The 20630-nt window shown below is 36.8% G+C and overlaps 1 protein-coding gene across 3 annotated transcripts; it reads right to left on the minus strand.

Annotated features, from left to right (window-relative positions):
- Positions 1–7711: 7711 nt before the first annotated feature.
- On the minus strand, positions 7712–19802 carry LOC149814153 (uncharacterized). Of its 3 annotated transcripts, none has more exons than XM_089988472.1 (6): positions 19258–19802; positions 12503–12555; positions 11280–11344; positions 11123–11201; positions 9070–9252; positions 7712–8248 (listed from the first exon to the last, which is right to left on the minus strand). In XM_089988472.1, exons 1-6 carry the CDS (start codon positions 19686–19688, stop codon positions 8094–8096), a joined length of 966 nt encoding a protein of 321 aa, XP_089844598.1. In that variant the 5' UTR covers positions 19689–19802; the 3' UTR covers positions 7712–8093. The 3 variants fall into 3 exon arrangements, with proteins under 3 accessions (XP_089844598.1, XP_089844597.1, XP_089844599.1); XM_089988471.1 differs by having other exon boundaries at positions 8953–9252; XM_089988473.1 differs by having other exon boundaries at positions 8072–8248; positions 9012–9252.
- Between the last annotated feature and the right edge of the window lie 828 nt (positions 19803–20630).

Genomic DNA, 20630 nt, shown 5'->3' on the forward strand with positions numbered 1-20630 from the left:
GTCAGTAAGTCATTTTTTTCATTTTATTAGAAGGTATTTTGGTTATTTGAGTCTTACTAACAATAAAAATAAAAGGTGGGTCGTCCTTATGGTGATAGGTATCTTTTTCTCATTATAGAAGTTGAGAATAGAAGTTGGATGAGAATAGGTGTGTCGTGTTTCTGGGAGTGTTTGCCATCATGGATATCACCATATCATGTACATGATGGTGAAAATATATTATGGTGGTCTCTTTTGGTGGGGTTGTTGGTTGTAAGGTTGTTGATCCCTAGTTGTGTATTTTCCTTTTGATCTCTTTATTGATAGTGAAATCTTGTTGGATGACTTTCCTTTTGGATGTAGCCCCTTGTGAGTGAATCGTGGAAATCTTGGTTTTGTGGTTTGTGCCTTCTTATGCTTTTGTGTGCATGTATTTTCAGATGATTTCCTGAGTTGTTTATACTGATTTGGTGGTGTTGAAATTTGTTTGATTTTTCAGATTAGCGACAGTTTAACCACAAGTGTTTATTAAGCATGTCGAGCTTATTTTAAGAGTTTGAATCCAGAATAAATAGAACAAAACAAGTTATTTCATAATTACGTGTAAAAAATGCAATATGATTGGATTTTGATTCGGATTATTTCAGATCTGACTTGAAATACCGATATGAATTCGACCCAAATCTAAAAATAATCCAAGTGGACATATCTGAATCTTATCCGAATGAACATTCTAATTTTACTTAAAGGATCCAAATCTAGAAATAACATGTCGGACTCGGATATCCAATCATATCCTATTCGTTTGTAGACCTAGTTGAGGACTTGGGGTACACCTTAATGGGTCGAACACCGGACCCTTGACTGCCAACGTGAACCTCCCGTATGACGCTCCGGTCCAACCCGAGCCGCTGGTTGTGTCATTGGTCAATCAAAGACTTTTGATCTTTGGTAGCTGGTCTAATTCACCGACCTACCCACAAAACTGGGATGAGTCGGGGTATTGAGTCGGTCGGACTCATGAGCACCTCCCCAATATCCTGGATAAGTGGGGTGCACCAATTCCCGGCTTATCCCAGTTTTCTGGATTAGAAACTGAAACAGCAAGGACAAAGGCTCTCTCTCTGCTCGTCTTCTCATCAATGATGAACAACAGTCCATCTGGGTTTCATAAGTACAAATTGATTTCTTACCAGAGAGATTCCGATTTTGGTTTCTCTCTCCCCTTTTTGTTTCCTCTTTGTGGGGAGTCATCTATTTGTGTATTTTATTTCGATTTGATTCATTTTGCAGACAATGCCCCGGTTACTAGAAGTATCATCATCGCTTGTGCCATCTTCACCATCATCGGCGGGATGCGAGGCCGTTCGGCGATGTTAGGCGTGTCCTACCAGGTGGGCCATTTTTATTCTTGTAATTTTTGTGTATTTCGTGTTCCTGATCTTTTTTTGTCTCATTTTTCATCTGGGTCTTGATGAGTTTTATCCCAATTTACGCATTTTGAAGTTTTCTCTGAGAACGTGAGATTGGATGGGAAGGTTTTTTGGTGCCTTTTTATTGTTTGGAGGAAGTCTCTTGGATTGCCTATATTGAGATCTAGAGATCTTGGTAGTCTGAATTCTGTTTGTTTTGTGCCACTCCATTAATGGTTTATCATAAAATTCACTTGTTTTAGTTCAGATGTTGGACTTTTGTATGGCCTTGCATAATTTTTAATGAAATCCATGGTTGTTTAAATGAATAAGTTTATGTTTTATTCATGAACAACTTCTTATTATTTCATGAAATTGTGACTTGTACAAGATTATATTATGGTATTAGCCGATTGTTTGCAGGATGAACTCATCTGATAATTAAATATGAATTTTGTCAATTTTGACATGCTAAAACCTTGGCCTTAAAACTTTTTAGATACATTGTTTTTCATGTCTCATATATCAGGTTAGGAGTAAATCCTGAGTGAGTTGAGGTGAAACAGTATGTCTTCTTTTGTTTTCTCTGCAGGAAGGTATTCTGAAGAAGCGCCTTTCGGAAGATGGATCTACTCATGATGCCAGTATAGGGAAATCACTCGAAGACCCGAGAGAAAACTATGGAGCATGCAATAGAGGCTCTAGGGTGTCAATGGACCGGGTTTGATTCAGACCCATATGAAACCAGACTCAGGCCTTCTTTGAGATACTGGTATTGGGTCCAAACCCTGGTCCAATCAGACTCATCGTAAGAGAAACCATATCCTAATTCTATAAGCATTACATGAACCAGACCCTGACCATACTTGGTAAAATAATAAATTTTATCCTTTTTACATTGAAAATTTGTGGATCTTAGTCAGAACTCGAGTTGGGCGTATGAAATTTCACAAACCACACCTGGCTTCATATATTAATCGACCTGGATTATAATCATACCTTATTTATCAACAAACTTTAACCCTATAGCTTGTAGGAGATCCCCATCGTCTCTCTAGGTAACTCTTCGGAGAGACGATGGTTAGCAACCATACTCATTGGTGACCTTGGGGTTGAAGTTGGCTAAGCGAACTTTGGTCTTAGAAAATTAACGCGTCAATCATTTGTCTGTATGTCCATGTACTGGTTAACCAGGGCTTTTTCAGCGTGAGCACACCATCAAGCCAAACCTCTAGTACGTCTTTCAATGTGACTTATGTTAATATATAATAATAATTAAGTATATTGAGTCAAAATTGTGATTTATCAAACAAGTTTTTATAAATCATGTTTTTACGAACGTGTTCATAAAAACGGTAATTGTTGGATATTATTTTGGTATCCCCAAAACCTCTACAATTTTCTTTTAAATAAGTCTTAATTTATTGATTAATATTACTTAATAAGAGTTTGACTTGATTTTGGAAAGTGTGGTTGGAGATAAGACCAACCGAGACTCCCTATCTTAATGGGAGAAGGGGTACCCAACACTATAAATAGGGTGGGTGTTAGGTTGATTATAAGGAAGAATCTCTTGTAACAGTGAGCAAAATAATTCAAAAGGTGGTGCAATAAGCAAATCTAAGTTTCTATCAAGGTCAAGGGGTCGATATGATAAATGTTCATATTGAGTTTGTGGTAAAAAAGGGTCATATGAAGGACTGTCAATTTAAAAAGAGTTTCGAGAAAGATTCAAGTTCAAGCAACTCTAACAAAGAAAAGCAAGACAGTGATACAAAGAATAAAGCTAACCAAGTAGAAGAAACTACATCTAGGGTCATTGAAGATGAAGCGTTCATGACTGGAAGCAATCACTCATTTCACCAAGAATGGATTTTGGATAGTGGTACTACACAACACATGTATCCCCATCAGTCATAGTTTAGCACATATTAATCATATAAAGGAAGTTCGGTTTTGATGGACAATAACTCAACGAATAAGATGGTTGGAGTTGACACAATTCATATAAGGATGTATAATGACATGAGTAGAACACTTGAAAATGTGAGGCATGTACTAAATTTAATGAAAATTTTAATATTCTTTACTGAATTGGAATCCAAAGGCTACAAATTTATTGGGCAAGATGGTGTTCTCAAAATCACCAAAAGTGCATTGGTGGTCATAAAAAGAATTCAGGTTGAAAACTTATACACGCTACTTGGAAGCTCCACAATTGATGAAGCACATATGGTTGTGAATGATGACACTTTGGTCCGACTATGGCATCAAAGGTTGAGACACATGAGTGAAAAAAGTATGAAATTTAATGAAAAATAAATCTTATTCCTAAGATGAGTTTTGGTGAAAAAGAATTTTGTGAGCATTGTGTCTATGGGAAACAACATAGGCATTGTTTCAAAGCAGGAAGCCATTCAAGGGTATTCTTGATTATATTCACTCGGATGTGTGGGGGCCATCACCAATTAAATCGTATGGTGATTCGCTTTATTTTATGTCATTTGTTGATGATTTTTCAAGAAAGGCATTGCTTTATTTCTTGAAGTCCAAATATGAATTATTTGAAACATTCAAGCATTTCAAAGCCAACGTTGAACAGCAAATAGGTTGGTGCATTAAAGCCATTATGGCGGATAATGACATGGAATAAAAAACGAGTTTATTAAATTTTGTGAGGAAGGTATTGTTCGTATGCTTCAACAAAATGGTGTGATACAACACATGAATTGGATATTGATGAAGTGTGTTTGCATGATGAGTAATGCATGTGTACAACAAGAGCTATGGACGGAAGCGGTGTCCACAACTTGTTATCTCATCAATAGGTTTCCTTCGACGGCATTAGATGAAAATACTCCATAAGAGGTACGATTTCAAACTTCTTGTGATTATTCTGATTTAAAGATATTTGGTTGTGATGCTTATGTTTTAATTTATCAAAGGAATAAGCTTGACCCCAAGTCCAAGATGTGTATATTTGTTGGCTATGACAAATGTGTGAAAGTTTACAAGTTATATGATCAGATTGCATGCAAGTTGATCATAAGCCGAGATGTGCATTTTGATGAATCTCGAGTACTTTCCAAGGTTATGAAAAATGGTAGCGGTGATGTAGATCATCATGAGGTGGAGCATTTTGAGCTTACTCCAAAGTTTTCAAGTTTAGAAGTTGTTGATCTATGTAGCTAATGAGAATGGCCATGAAGCTGAAGAACATAATGATGAAGAAGAACATAATGATGAAGATATTCAAGAAACACCACCATTATTGGATAGACCAAGGCATGAGGCGGTTTGCCAGGTAGATTAAAGGATTGTTTAGATCCTATCACAATGAGGGTTTTGCTAAGGAAGATGGAGAGTCTTGAAAACCCTTATATGCCAAATTTTAAGACTTAAAAGATCATGATTTTATTTCAGAAATACAAAATCTGAGGTATGATCCCTATCAAACAAACTATGCTTGCCACATCGATAGGGTTAGATTGAGGGAGAAAGATGATTTTGAACTCAGTGCACTTAGAGGCGCACCAAAACCTAGGCATTTTGAATGGCTGTATCATGGTAACATTTCCGGTAGTTGGTCTTCTCATTCAATGCAATGAATGTTGCATTTTGAATGCCTCAAATTAGCCCTGTTTTTTTAGCATGGCCCACGCTCATTACATTGCTTTCAATTACATGATCTTGTGTGTTGTGTGCTTACATTGCTTATCCACTCTTGATTCCGCAATATTAGTTGTGCTTACTGGCATGAACCTTCATTGCAATTGTTGCTTTTCCAAATGCTTCCATTAGTGTCCTGTTTTCAAAGTTTGCTAAGCTTGTCTGGGTCACCCAACGCACCTAGATGCCACATGTGGATTGCCATAAGATAATTTTGTGATGGTTGCCCTGTGGTTTTGATCCTTGCTTGTGGTAGACTGGCATCAGAAAGTTTACATTTGGGTTTTCTACGTTCCCACCCACCCCACCCCAAAAATAAAAACAATTACATGAATGGCATGCTTAATGTTTTCTTAGTTGGAAGGGCCTTTCACGTTATTTATCACAGTTATGTAAGAAAAATACAATTGGAAGACATGCTGGTATTTCTTCGTGTACTGATTGATATCTGGACATGAATGTCGTGCATTTACCATTGCTTGCTAACCACGTCCTTGTATTTATTGGAGTAATCTTTGCTATCTTGGCCTAAAGATCCTCCTAAATCTTTTGATGGATTGGAGAGTATCAGGCTCTTGTGTGTTCAGCAACTGCTGCTTAGTGTTAAAAGTATGTCTTTCATTCCTTTTAGCAATGTTTTGTTTGCCTAGAAAATGAATTTTATTAAATTGGAAGAATCAATTATACCAAGCTTTTTATTACCCCAAGCTTTTGTTTGCAAGATCATGGCAGTCCCTTGTGATTACGCTTATTAAAGGTTCAGATAGGCGATGATCTTGATCTGATTGGACCTACGAGTGAATTCTGATCTAAATCATCTCAGCTGGCATGTGTTTTGATCTGTATCTGTACCAGATCTGATCTTGATGTGCAATTTCAAATATAGAACATGATTATATCTATGTTTTGGATCACTTTTGATAGTATCAAACAGCCTAATCCAAATTGAATATGATCATGGTTGGTTTGATCACAGTCTGATTGAATGATCACATGAGCCAACCCACTATCCCGTGCAAGTCGGATCTGCATAGCTATATATTGCACTGGACCAGCGGAAATTTCTCAATCAATCTATACTCTTGGAAGTCATATCCTGTAGGCATACATTACTAGACTCCGTTACTTGTATATTGACAGGGTAATAACTTTCCACCAACTGCTCCATTTGCTTCCATGATAGAGCCAACAGAGGATTCCATTGCAACCTTGGTATCAATGGGCTTTGACAGGAGCTCAGCAAGACAAGCACTTGTGCAGACCAGGAATGACTTGAATGCTGCAACAAACATACTGCTTGAGGCACAATCACATTTGTAAAATCAATTTCCGTTGGAGGTTCCACAGGCTACCAAACATGGAGAACCTGTGCGTGCAATCAGCAGTTGGTGGCCTCTAAATGACCCGTGATTTGCTGTATGTGGCCATGTGTGTGGACTGTGGAACATAGAGGCTGAAAGCCCGAAATCAGTGACTGGGCATTGTCATCTTTGAGTATTTGGGAGACCAGCCCCATAGCATTGTGTATTGGAAATTTGGAATCATACAGGCATCATCTAACTACAGAACAAAATATTTAAAAGTCAGTGTCATTTGATGAGATTCAATTGTTCATACTAGATTTTTACATCGTTGGATTCTCTCTCTCTCTCTCTCTCTCTCTCTCTCTCTCTCTCTCTCTCTCTCTCTGTGTGTGTGTGTGTGTGTGTGTGTGCGCGCTTACACTATACGCATGTACATGTACCCTTAGCTGGTGCTTAGTTGAATACAAATCAAAGGGCTTTCCTTGGGACAAATCTGATTCCATGAAAATAGTGAACACTCCCCGAGGTATAGGATTCCAACTCATTGAAGTTCTCCTGGTTTAAGTACGATCTAAGCTGCACTTTTTCTTTTGGGGGTGGGTAGGCGGGGGTGATCTGACCTCCCCCATCCCCCCACATGTTCCCCTTGCCTACTGGGAGTACACCTTCCGTGGGTATCAAACCATGGTTGTCCCATATCAGATGACAAACCACAGCCACTCCAAACCAAGAAGGCAGAGCCCTTGTGTGCACCAAGTAGCTCTTTTCTTTTTAAAAGGCAAGCTGGGCTTAGGCAGACCCCTAACAGTTATAAAACAATATTGGGATTTGAACTTGCAGTAACGTGCACTAGCTGCTCCTACAAGACAAGCGGAGCCCCAAGCCCCCATTGGTTGCTCTTTGGGGTCACTAGAATAATCGGAAGTTGACTTTAAATATGTCCACGAAAAAAATCACAGAAAAGGACACGAGGATCTTATAACTCAAGTCCCAATAGAATCAAAATCCATAGGCTCATCAATAAAGTTGGGTCGAAACCGAGGAGGTATCCCATGTGGTAAGCGGGGTCCTGTGCCAAGCTGAAGGCCCAGGTTCGAATCCCTCTGCCACATGGGGCTTAAGAGATATCTGGTAGGGGTCTGCCTAACCCCAGCTTGCCTTTCAAAAAAAATAATAATAATAAAGTTGGGTCTAAGGTATACATGAAATCGGTTCACAGAAACAAGCAATTGCAACGTAAAAGAAACTGCCCACATATTTAAGAGCACAACATATTAATTCACGCTAACATCAGGAACTAATTTGAAAGCAAAATCAGGACGAAATCGATGCCTTTTAGTTCAGAGATACCAAAATAATTTTCTGTACTTTCACAATACTGCAAATGTACATAAATAAAAAACTAGTAACAGACCAAACCTTCTAGATATACATAGAGAGGCTAGGCTTATACGAGACTTTCTTCCTTGTTTCATAACATAAAGGAAGCAAGATGAAGATTATCAGAGAACTGTAAACAGAAAAAGAAAACTATAGTCGGATACTGTCACTTTCACAGACTAGCTACAGCTCCATTCACGATGGAGCGAGCTAATCAGAAACACTTATAGCCTGAGCTTTTTCATAATTGAAAACATGTACAAGGATATGAAGCCACTTTCATGAGTTGGTTTTCACATTTTTTTCATTTCCCTCTTCCCCACATAAGTTACTGCATAAGATTAACTAATTATATACTGCTAACATCGACTCGACTCTTATGTAGCTGAAAAGCTGGGGTGATCCAGCTCCCACAGCTGCACTGGATGCCTGACCAGTTAAAATAACCCAAACGAGATTGGCAGTGGATGCATGACAGCTTCCCCTCCATCGCACCATCTTCAACTAATCAGAAGAGAAAATCAAAGATGTCAAAAAATCAATTATATAGATTCATTTTCCAAGACACTGATGGGCATAGGTCACTTTACACTTTTTATGCAACAGCATGCAGCTCTACTACTGCTGGCCATCCATCTTGGCATTTCTCGAGATGGGCACCACACCCATCTCGAGAAATGCCAAGATGGATAGCTGTCAAGCAGGTGGCTGCATGGCCACCTTGCAGCAAGGCAATGTGAAGTCAATTATAAATAACCAAAAGATGGGAGGAGAAAAATGCCAGACTTAAGAGAGCTCGACAGTATGAAAAGTTCTCTGTCAGGTCGTCCAAATCTGAGTCAATCTGGTTATGATTTAGACTTAACAAAACTCAAATGATCATATGTTCAGATTATAATGCACTAGTTTGAAGTTACATCAATGATTCTTCAACCAATTGCTTGGGAGCTTTGCTTCAAATGGTGACCGTAAAAACTAGGTTTCAACAAGTCTCAGATCTTGAAAATTAAGCAGCATGAATGACAATGATGCCCAAGCAACCTGCCTCATGTCACCCAAGCCTGCTGACAAGCTTCTCAAGTCAGAACGAGCTCTTTGCCATAGCAAAATTGACCGGTTTTGATACATAGTCTAGGCTTGGTCATTCTACAGTAGAATGTCCTTGCTCAACTCTAGAAAAACATATGGAAAGTTCTTCAAGAGCATACCAGCTTTCATCCATCTAAGAGGTTCAACAAAGATGGAAGAGCACTCAAGTTCGTCAAACCTAATAAATGGGTGACCACTTTTACGCTTTGCCCAATCAAAGCATGTCTCGCCTTCACCTGGTGTGTGGCTGACAACATTGTCCTGTGTGGCTACAATTCTCCGGCATGTTTTGCAACGGAAGGCTGTCTTTGGCTTATCACTCAAGGTATCATCAGCCTGGGAGATCACTTCATCAGATAAACCAGGATCTACACCAAATCCTGAACCATCTATCTTCTCACCCCTACTATATGCCTGACCTGAAATCATATCCACTATGAGAATAAAAAATAAAAAATGATAAAAGAAAGAAATTTTCCAGACAGAAGCTACACTATTTCACTTAAAAGAAACATATTGCAGAATCGGTTGGGTATAAACCCATTAAATGAAAGTAGAAGAATAATTTGAACTTCACCACTGTTGTTCCTTGTGCTATGTGTGTGTATTCATCCCTTATTAGTCAGGAAAGGATTGCTGCAGTTTGAGACCTAGCTATATCTGCTTGCTTGCCTTCTATCTGGTTTGAAGCATCCTCCTTGCTTTCACTGTGCTTCTATTGAATCAAAAAATAAGTTTGATTACCCATCTTTTTTTTTGCCTAATTTATTGTCCAATTCAGGATTACCTATCTATCTTGATAAGGCAGCCTTTGAATAATCTAAAATCAATGTTGCCTAATTTATTGTCCAATTCAGGATCACGACACCCACTTCTGATCCATTATGTTTGTCCTTAAGCAGAGGACTCCCAGACTATTATGACCGACTTTTGTCTCGATTTGATCAGCCGAACTCATAGTCAGGCACTGGAGCTGTTTCTGAACCACGAGGAATATTTGTCCAATATATGGTTCACCAACTTCACTTGCCTTTTGAGACTTGCTCTCGGCAAGTTTCAATCACTAACATATAATACTTGGCTCTATCATGTTATACCCAGAACTTTCTATACATGAAAGTTGGCTACCCCATTCACAGGGGAGTTGGGGCAGGCACCATCTTCCTCCATACCCGAGCATCCAACTACAAAACCAAATCACCTCTTTTTTTCTACCACGAGTTCATCTTTGGCGCATGGAGTAGACAGAACAAGTTCCGTTCTTAACCCTATCCAATATCAGGTAAACAATATTCAGACTTTACAACAGTAGCTGAACCATACAGCTCTTTCTTACACTAATATCAATGCCTTCTTGAGATAAAGCCTGCCTGCACACTTTTAGTAGTTAAATCAGGTCTAAACAACTTAACCTAGAAAGACTGTACAGATGAAAGATAACAATATTTCTGTTTGGATAGATCAACTCAGAGGTTGAAAAAACAACAGGATCAGCAAACTGATAAATTCTTCCAAATCCCTCAAATTGGAAGTGAAAAACACCAACCCTCCAAAAGAAATCATGCCAATATGAGATGCCCATCCCAAGATGGATGGAGGCAGCACAGCCACACTTAAAAATGTATAATCATCTCCATCCATGACATGAATGATTTATGAAAGCTCTTCTTCGGCTTTGTAGTTAAAAGCGCTAGTTGGTGCCTAACCGGCAGACGTCTAAAAGGCCTAGGCGGGACTAGTCAACCTAGTTGGAACCCTAAAAAAATTAAGAAAATGCAGAATTTATAATAATATATATTTGTAATCAACACACACACACACACAGACACACACACACATGTGTGTGTGTGTGTGTGTGTGAAGCCTATATACATATATTTGGAAAAATAGAGAATATATATTTATATATCTGAAGAAAAGAGTAGATATACATCTAAAAAATACATTTTGTATATAAATATTATATATATATGGTAACAAAAAAAAAGACAAGTTTGAGCCTAGGCGGGGACTAGTCCATGCCTAGTCGGCTTAGGTGGGGACTAGTCAGTGCCTAGGTGGCCTAGGCAAGGACTAGTTGGACTAATCAGGACCTTTTATGTACAGGGCACCTAAATGCTCTGGACTAGGTGCTGACCCCATGCCTAGGGTGACTAGGCGCCTTGTCGATGCCTAGTTGCCGATTTTGACTACACAGCTCTTCGGCAATCATTGTGTAGAAACTGAGATTCAAAAAGCAGTGATGATGATTAAGAAAAAAATACTAAGAATAAGGTTACTGTATCTCACCCAGTAGTTTCAAACGAAAGCGTTTGTAGATAGGGCTGGTTCGATCCACCCTGAACCCCATAGTCTCAAACATCTTTAACTGCAATATGTAAACACATTCTTAAGTAACTAGTCAAAAAATATTTGACGCATTTACTACTAATTACCATGCTTTCACCTGCTCAAGGAAACCATCATTGGGGCAAACAAATTCACAACTTTGACATAAAGATTCCAAAGCATCTGCAAGTCCAATGATCATCAAATGACTAGAGCATCTAAAAATGGTTAAAACAATTTATAGATAAATAAAAACTTTAAATATCACAATATCTATGTAGTCAAAATCGCTAGGCGGAGCCTACCCCAAAAAGGACTAGTTGAGGACTAGGCGGACTAGTCAGTACTCTAATTAAAAAAATGAAAAAAATATACATAAAAATATGTTTAATTCTTTTGGTAATAAGATGTTTTCATTAGACAAATACACAATTAGGAATATTACCACAAAATATATACAACCAGAATATACATATAATATATATATATATATATATATATATATTCAATTATTCATAACATATTCAGTATAATCAACAAGATATGCTTTCAGCCTTTCATAGAAAAAATGATTGTAACACAGACATATATTATTCATAGCATAATATATATATATATATATATTATAAAATCATGCTTTCCACCTTTCACAGAAAAAATGATAGAAAAATTTACAAAAACTCACATATATATCTCACATTCATTAACAGTAAAAATCATCAAAAACAAATTCTCACATATATAGAAAACATAATCATTTAGAATTAAACCCCCCTCCCTTCATACAGTTTTTAAAATACATATATAAAATTAATAAATGACTAAACTACCCTTGTGCCTAGGCAATGGAAGCTTAGTCGCTGACTAGACACCCTAGTCGATGCCTAATCGGAAAAAATGGGACCTTTTAAGGTACCCACCTAGGAATTGCAAAGCTTAAGCATTTTACTTGTGCCTAGGCCGACTAGTTGGCGCCTAGTCGGCGCTTTTGACTACATAGCACAATATGCTTATGAACTGAAAAGTAAACCAAATTCCTGAATTTAAGAGCTAACAGTTCAAGGCAATTATGGATTAAACTCACCAAGAGAACCTTAAAAAGTTCAACATTCTAGATAGTCAGTCAGATTAATGTAGAAAACAACCCATGGAGTGTCAGATTACAATCCTCTTGAACTCTAGGGCACATATTGGCCATAATTTCGCTTGACTCTACAAAATGATTAAGTTGAAAGCAAAGCCACCGCCCTCTTAATTAGTTGAAAATTTCAAGCTTCTCAAAGATAACTACCAGCATATTAACCATATATCTCAAATTTAGCAACATGAATTTATTCCAACCTTCTTGGGATAGCTGTTCACTTCTCATCAGGTACGCTGTCATGACAGCTGCACTGCAATGACACGGGAAAAGCTGGAGGTAAAACTTCAATGTGAATGTGGTATGATATGAAAAGCACAAACCGGTGGAACAGGACATGGTTGACAAGACATACATGCAATTTGAAAAATGAATTTGTAAATACTTTCTGAATGATATAATTATCTACTATAAACAAAATGATTTCACGAATAGTAGTTACAAAAAGCAAATAGCCAAATACTTAAACTGTATGATATCAATATATCAAAAGATTCAAAACCAAATGTTGTGTATTAAGTAGCAACTCCAGGATAATCCAGTAAGTCGATGTTCCACAGAATTTCACCCATACATATTGCAGAAACTATAACAGATTATTGAATCTAGGAAGGAATTTTATTTCTTGTCTGATAATTTAAGAAAGAAAAATTAAAATGGAACTAGTAAGGAAACTGACAACCAAATGCATTGCTATTTAAAGGTAACCCATTTGTAATGGTTATGATTATAGTTATTGAATATTAAGCAATTAGCAAATAAATATAAAACTAAAAGCAACAAGTTTTTTTTTGTAACAATCTAAACTCACAGGAACACTTAATTTAATGCAAAAACTACTTGGGCCATTATAAGTTGCAAGTTTAAGAAGGTTGCAAAATATGGACGAATTAACACAACCAATAAAAAGAAAGATGTTCCTCCCAATAACATTATTTGCAATGTTTTTCTTACTTGATGACTTTCCTATAGTAAAGCAGTTGAGCATTTATTTTAGTTGCAAGATCAAACCATAATCATAACTCTCCCAGCAATTGTTCTACAATGATGCCATACTATAGCTATAATAGATACCAAATTATGAAGAATTGATTACAGATATGTACCATCATCATTTCATGCCTATGAAGTCTTGGTGTAGACTGTAGAGAGCTTTTCAAACACTTGCACAGTAAATCCATTAGTTATATCCAATAAGAGGATTTCTTTTACATTTTGAAATGCTGTGATTTGATGGGTGGGGCCTCTTAAACGAAAAGGCATCCATCTTTCAGTAAATGCTATTTTTCTAGTGTGGAAATTCTTTATATAACAAAAAACTAGAGTGTGACACTTCCTACCAAGTTTATGCTATCTCCATTATCAGCTTTTCATGAAGAACAATTAGTTCTAGAAGCAAAAGTGAAGTAAATCTACAAAATTCCTTCATAATCATGAAATAACACACCAAGAATTTACAAATAACCTAGATCAAAATGACCAAAGAATCACCAAATTAGCACAACTTTTTTGGATAAAAAACAAAACCATCCAAATTACTATATTATTATATAGTGCAATATTTTAATCATAAATTGCCTAGTATATTTTAGGAAGAAATAGAATATATGCCAGAATTCAAGCTCCAATTTTATGATTTCAGACATGCCATATATCCAGGAAAAATATCAATAAATTAAAAGAGAAACTTTGTGACTAAGTGTTTTGATAGTAGAAATAGAAAAAGATACATGATCCACTAGCTTCCCCATAGCCTGTTAAAACAAGAGGATGCTAGAAAACATGAAGGCATACAAGAATGTGATACTTGAGATATTGTGAACGCACCTATGCATGAAGATATAGTTGTCCGTGAAAGGATATATAAAAGCTTTTTATGACGAGTGTGGTATCTCTTAAGCCAAACTGAGGACACTCTCTCATCCTTAGTAGTTAAAAATCCCACCTAGGCGCTCATCTAGGTTGCTCAAGTAATATAGGTGCAAGTGTACTGCCTAGGAGCGGCAAGGTGCCGAAGCGAGTGCTTAGGTGTATAAAATGTTTGGAACATTGCAATCACTTTGTGTACTTTGAAACATTTATATATATACTTATTTTAAAAAATTATAATTTTTGTGGGTCTATAAGTGACGCTAGGCAATCGACTAGGTCTCACCTCACAGTTTTGATTACTAAGGTTTCATCACAAAATGGTAATTATGGCCTGAAAATGTTGATGAGCCTTTGCAGGCTAAGCTTGTTAGACCCAAAAATGGTTGCTATAGAAATAGAAACAATCACATATGACCAAAGAAGTTGGCTACATATACATGATGATGAGCCTCACAATGCTCATTTTAGCTACATGGATAAAAATTTCACCATATTGCTTCAGAATAATGTTGTAGTTGGAAACCCTTGTAGGAACAAGGTTAACAAAAGTATGTCGATTAACAAGGATATGACCCTTTTGGCAGTAGATTTTTCCAAATCTGGCAATAGATAGTTCCAAGCAGGCGAGCACCCTGCTACCTAAATCTAATAGGAGATTTGAAGTTTATTGTCAAACTATGCAACATGGGTACTTCTACTAAGCCCCTATACTAGTGTCATGCCCGTATTCATACTAGGTATCCTGGGTATGAACTTGACCAATTTAAGTTCAAAACCTGGATGACTCATTCCTACCTAGTACCAGTATAGGTGCGATCATTTTGTATTTTACCAGGGAAAAAGAAATAGTCGACCTATTTTGTATATCTGATGGTTCAGTCAATGTAGACTATGCTTGACATTGAAAGTGTCCACTATTAACTATATACTTCTTGATTATTACTTGTTAGTTAACTACATATTTTTAACATGCTTTAGACTTTTAGTTTGTAACTGTTATTATATAACTTCATATCTACATCAATCTTGTAACTGCAGCATAATTGTGCATTTTTGCATGCACACACACGCATGCACAATGTACGTGTATATGTGTACTCACGCATACACACACCCACGTACATGTCTTTCTAACCTGCAACCTTACCTATGTGACATAGCAGTAAAATACAATCTTTTTACGAAATCAATCACAATACAATTGATTTAGTAGTCATTATATGAAATCAAAAACATTATAAGAGAAGACAAGCTCACCTATGTGGATCCAAGATGAAGACAAGGATATATTTAGCGTACAAGAGATGCTTTAGAGGTACACACATGAAACCCATTAAGAAAGCCTATGCCAATGTGTGAGTATATAAAGCTATGAACATTCCTGACAACATCTATAAGTTCCAAACATGTTTTGGTTGAAGAAATTTCCATTGCAACCATTGATTGTCATAAATACTGACAAAAAGAAAATGTGATGGCCCACTTCTTGGTAGAGATCCACAGCTTGCCCTTCACAAGATAAGAACATCTAGTTGGAAAAATCTCTCCAACTCAATGTCAACAAATTACACAAAAATATTCATTATCTAAATGGAATCAATTGCTTTATGTGCCAAATTATTCGTCCATGAATTCTTGCCTTTAATGAAAAAGACATAGTTGGCAGACAATTTTGGAACTGCCTATTCAAGGCAATCAACAACCGCCCCCACCAATATCTCACAGCTAGTGTTGTCAACTGGTCGGATCAGGGCGAGCTCAAGGTCGACCTTGAATCGGGCTTGGGATCATATTTGATATTTGGATATTCATCAAGTCCAGCATAGAAGCTACCACACTTGACCAAAAAGATTTTTTCAGAAATCCGAACCCGAATCAGACTAATAATGGGTTGGATCGATGGTGTTGACATTGGTATCTATGTTTGGAAAATGTAGAATTTTTTTTCCACACAATGGCAACCAAAAGTGCCTTGGTGTTTTGGCTAGCTGGCTGTGTGTGAAACAAATGATTGGGGTTCGAATCCCATTTAGTGCATTTATGTTTTTCATAGAAACATACCTAATCTTTGTTCACTATCAGATCTGATAACCAATGTCAAGTATCTGACCTGATGCTTTAATATGAAAAATCATACCCAAACCTGGTGGGGTTTTAAAAAAGAAACCAAAATCCAGTTAAATTTAATATGGGTTTCCTTTTTTTAGGCCAAACCCGACACTACATAACCGGGTTGGGTCGAGTATCCGAGACAAACCCAACCTGTTGACATCCTTTAGTTAGCACATCCTTTAGGAATAAACGTGAGGGAAATTCTTTGAACTCACATATTTGACTAAATTACCAAATTAATACAAGCAATATTGTCTATATTGTAGTGCATCGTAGAGTACGTATCGATACTTTTTAGAAAAGTGATACGATACACGCTCATATCGTGATACGAGTGTGTATCGTATTTGTATCGTACGATACGGCCTGTATCATACAATACAGGGTGTATCATACGATACACCTTCGGCGCACTTTAAAAAGGCCTGAATCATATTTTTTTGTTTTTGGGTATTAAAGACCTCTTGAAGGCCAATTTCCTCATTTGTGGAGAGGCCATTAGAGAGGTATCCATGCACCCTAAGGGCCATGAGAGCAATTTGGGGACTGATCCGTGCGCATGGGAGAGGGTTTTTACGATTTCATTAAACATCCATGAGAGTTTGCATGCTTGGTTCCATCTTCAATTAGAAATTAATTTGATAACCACAATTCTCCACTAAAGGCTAGCTAAAACTCCTAGAGGTCTGGCATGTCCATGTCCAACTATATCTAACACTAACACCAATATGACACATCTCGACACGGCTTGGATATGGCTATTTTCAAAATTTGAAGCATAGTTCAAAAACTCACTAAGTCAACTTGGTGACTCGATCACCATTGTTCAACTTGACCATTCACTAGGTCAACCTAGTGAATGACCCAGATTTGCACAAGACTCGACCAAGTCATCCGAGTTTTCATATGACTTGGACATGACTTTGCTAAGTCAACTTATGACTCAGCCGAGTCATGTATGTGTGTGGATGTGTTATATAATGTGTATATGTTGACAAGTGACATAATAAAAGATTTATATTGAAATTTTATGCATATTTAAAACATTGCTTTGGAAGTGTCCAACACTATTAAACATGCTCATCAAGGCGTGTGAATTATTGGACACTCCATATGTACTTGTAGACACTTCAAAAATTAAAACAAAAAAGAAATATTTTACAATTTACTTTTTTTTCCTAAAGTATTAACTATATGGTGAACAAGTATTAACTTTTTCCTAAAGTATTAACTTTTTTTCCTAAAGTAATAGCCTTTGGAATTTTTTCCAAAAAAGCCTAGCAAATTTTCATTTAAACTTCGAAGATTTTACAAATTACCTATTTTGTATTCTTTCATGCAACTTTTTTTCAATTTTCTTAGGCCTCATCGTAGCTTCTCTCTCCCATATCACGTCATGTCATAACAAGGAAATTGCTTAATCTCTTTTCTGAGAATAACGACCTTTCTTCTCTTTTGCTCTGGTGTCTCATCTTCCTTTTGACTAAAGAATGAGAGCTTGTAATCTTTTTCTTACATTATATTTATTTATTCATTTATATGTATATAGTTGTGCCCACAAATCTAAATATGTCACACGAACATTTCACTTAGCATGTGTATCTCGTGTTGACATGACATCTTGATACATTATGACACTTCATGCACACAGTCAAACTTGTGTCAGACACAAATAATACTATGTCCTTAACTTTATAATTGCTTTTTTTATCTTTATTGTTTATTTTGTACTTATATTTTTTCCTTTACAGTTTTCATTGATCACATTACATTTCACTTTTTAATTTAGATTTATTATTTAATATTTTTAATCATAATGATTTAGAATTCTTGTTCAAGAAATTGCATTCAAGATGATATTCATGTTTTAATGGTTTATATATCATGTCCCCATGTTACAAATTTAAACTTCTTGCACATTATACCAATTACCAAGCAAGTCTGCATTGTGCCTCGTACCTATATTTGTGACAATATGACATGTATCTTTTAAAGTTCAATATGTTCAAGTTTTCATGTTCTTGTTCAACACCGAAACTCATATCAGTGTCTAAGACTCTAAGTAACATAGAAGGCTAGAGAATGCAAGATAACCAAAGCTGCACTTCTATAGCCCATCTTTCTTTAAACCATTTATGGGTAGAATGAAGCAATAGCAATAATTATTTCATCAGCTGAAACCTCTTGCCTAAGTGTCAATTTGGAAATTCAGTTCGTGTGCCTCCTTCAGATAGGCCACATTTATGGAAAAAAAAATATTGCACTTAATTTCCACCTTGGTACAAGTGATTGGCAAAAATTGATCCATTTATTTCACTGAGGAGCCCACTGTCCATAGGGGTCAGGAAGGAGCACCTCCCGTCTTTCTTGCAAGTCACTCGCTGTCCCATAATTAGTTAGGTATGAGCTTCACAACCTATTCCAAATTCTTTGGATCGACAGAAACAAAATGAACTATATTTATCACATCTTTTAGCAATTCTTGTCTCGGTGGCACACCCAAAGGACCATGCAGTGAACGCACACTGTCATCCATATGCAATCATACAACTACGGACATGGAACTAAAATTCTTAGTATACTATTAGAGTGCGTAGAAAATCTTTTCTCTGTGGCACACCCAAAGGACCATGCAGTGAACGCACACTGGCATCCATATGCAATCATGCAACTACGGACATGGAACTAAAATTCTTAGTATCGTATTAGTGTGCGTAGCGGCATATGGATAAGCAACCAACTAATATGGTATTTGGTAGGTAGTATCAAAATTAACAATTCCCAGGAGAAAAAAAGAACATTTCTACGCCTAAATTAACTCTGGCAGAAAATTCTGCACAAACATAAACAAAAGATTCATACTTCGATGCTGCAAATAAAAACTGAAGCCTACTCCACTCCAAAACTGAAATCCCAACAACCATGCAGAAACTAACTCAAACAAGCCAAAGAACTCGAGAAGTAGTACTACCTCCGCGAGACGCCAGCGAAGCAATGCACCAAGATCGAGCCCTCAGCACGGCTCTTCTCGATGAAATCCAAGCACACCTCCAAATACTCCAGCAAGTTCTCGTTTTCCATGTCCCTCAGAGGCACCGCCATCCTCACAAACCTCAGCCCCTCTCCCGCCATCTCCACCACGCCCAAAACCCTCCCGTGCTCCCCTTGCTTCATTCCCTCGGCGGCCTCCGGCTGCTCTCCGCCGGCGCAGCCGGAGAAGACCTTCCGGACCTCCTTCGAGGGAATATCCAGCATCGACCGCCACTCGGTGAAGAAGGAGACGGAGACCGAGCTGAGCAGGGAGAGGAGGTGAGTGATCTCCGGCGGGCCGCGGCCGAGGAGGACATCGGCGGCGTCGTTGATGTCGCCGATGAAGAGGCTATCCCTCACAGGAAAAGGCATCGCGATCACCGGAAAGTGGAAGAATCGACGCCCTGACCCTGGTTCGTCGATTTCCGGCGGGATTTTCCCCCGTTTCTTTGTAAGAGAGAGTGCCGGAAAAGAGAGGCGGCTACGTTCTCCCCTCCTTTCTTTCGTGAAAGTATTTATAGGGCACTCTTGGCCTTGTTTGTCAGTTTTCTGGGCCCCACTCGAGCCTTTCTTTAGGTGCAATGACATGCTAGGTAAAAACATCCTATAACTGAACTTTTAATGACAAATGTGTCTTTGCACTTTGAGGCCCTAAGCGGAGTGCAACTGAAATTTGAAGGGTATTTTAGTTATTTTAATCAATTAAATATAATTAATATAATTAGTTTAGTTTAATAAACAATTATAATTTTTTAAACATGTCATGTTTTTATTTTTATTTTTTTTATTTTTACTTGATTTTAAATAAATCATCATAAAAATTCAATAAATGATGTATTTCTCAAAATGCTCTATAATTTTTAATTTTTTTTTAATGTTTAAATTCATAAAATTTTGTTTTTAAAATAACCTTTTTACCCTTCATAAAAATAAATTTATTTCATATATGCAAATTTTCTCTTAAATATATAAAATTTTCTCTCAAATATGTAAATTTGCTCTCAAATATGAGAATATGTAAATATGTGAATTTTCTCTTAAATATATAAATTTTTACTTAAATATGTAATTTTTTTCTCAAATGATGTGAAATTTCTTCTAAATATACGAATATATAAAAAAAAAATTTAATATGTGATTTTTTCCTAAATATGTAGATTTTCTCCTAAATATGTAAATTGTATTCCTCTCAACTATATAAATTTTCTCTTAAATATGTGATTTTCTTTCCAAATATGTGAATTTTCTCTTAAATATGTGAATTTTATCCTTAATATACAATTTTTCTCCCAAATATGTGAAATTCTCTCAAAG

This window comes from Nuphar pumila, chromosome 15 (genome assembly GCF_984573655.1).
Source record: "Nuphar pumila chromosome 15, dmNupPumi1.hap1.1, whole genome shotgun sequence".
Taxonomy (NCBI): domain Eukaryota; kingdom Viridiplantae; phylum Streptophyta; class Magnoliopsida; order Nymphaeales; family Nymphaeaceae; genus Nuphar; species Nuphar pumila.

Excerpts from the sequence above, each read along its gene's own strand:
- LOC149814153 (XM_089988471.1), bottom strand. The coding sequence starts at position 19,688 with ATGCCTTTTCCTGTGAGGGATAGCCTCTTCATCGGCGACATCAACGAC. Across the intron at positions 9,253-11,122 it reads CTTTCGTTTGAAACTACTGG|GTCAGGCATATAGTAGGGGT; the intron begins GTGAGATACAGT and ends ATATGATTTCAG. Across the intron at positions 8,249-8,952 it reads TCTTAGATGGATGAAAGCTG|TTGAAGATGGTGCGATGGAG; the intron begins GTATGCTCTTGA and ends TCTTCTGATTAG.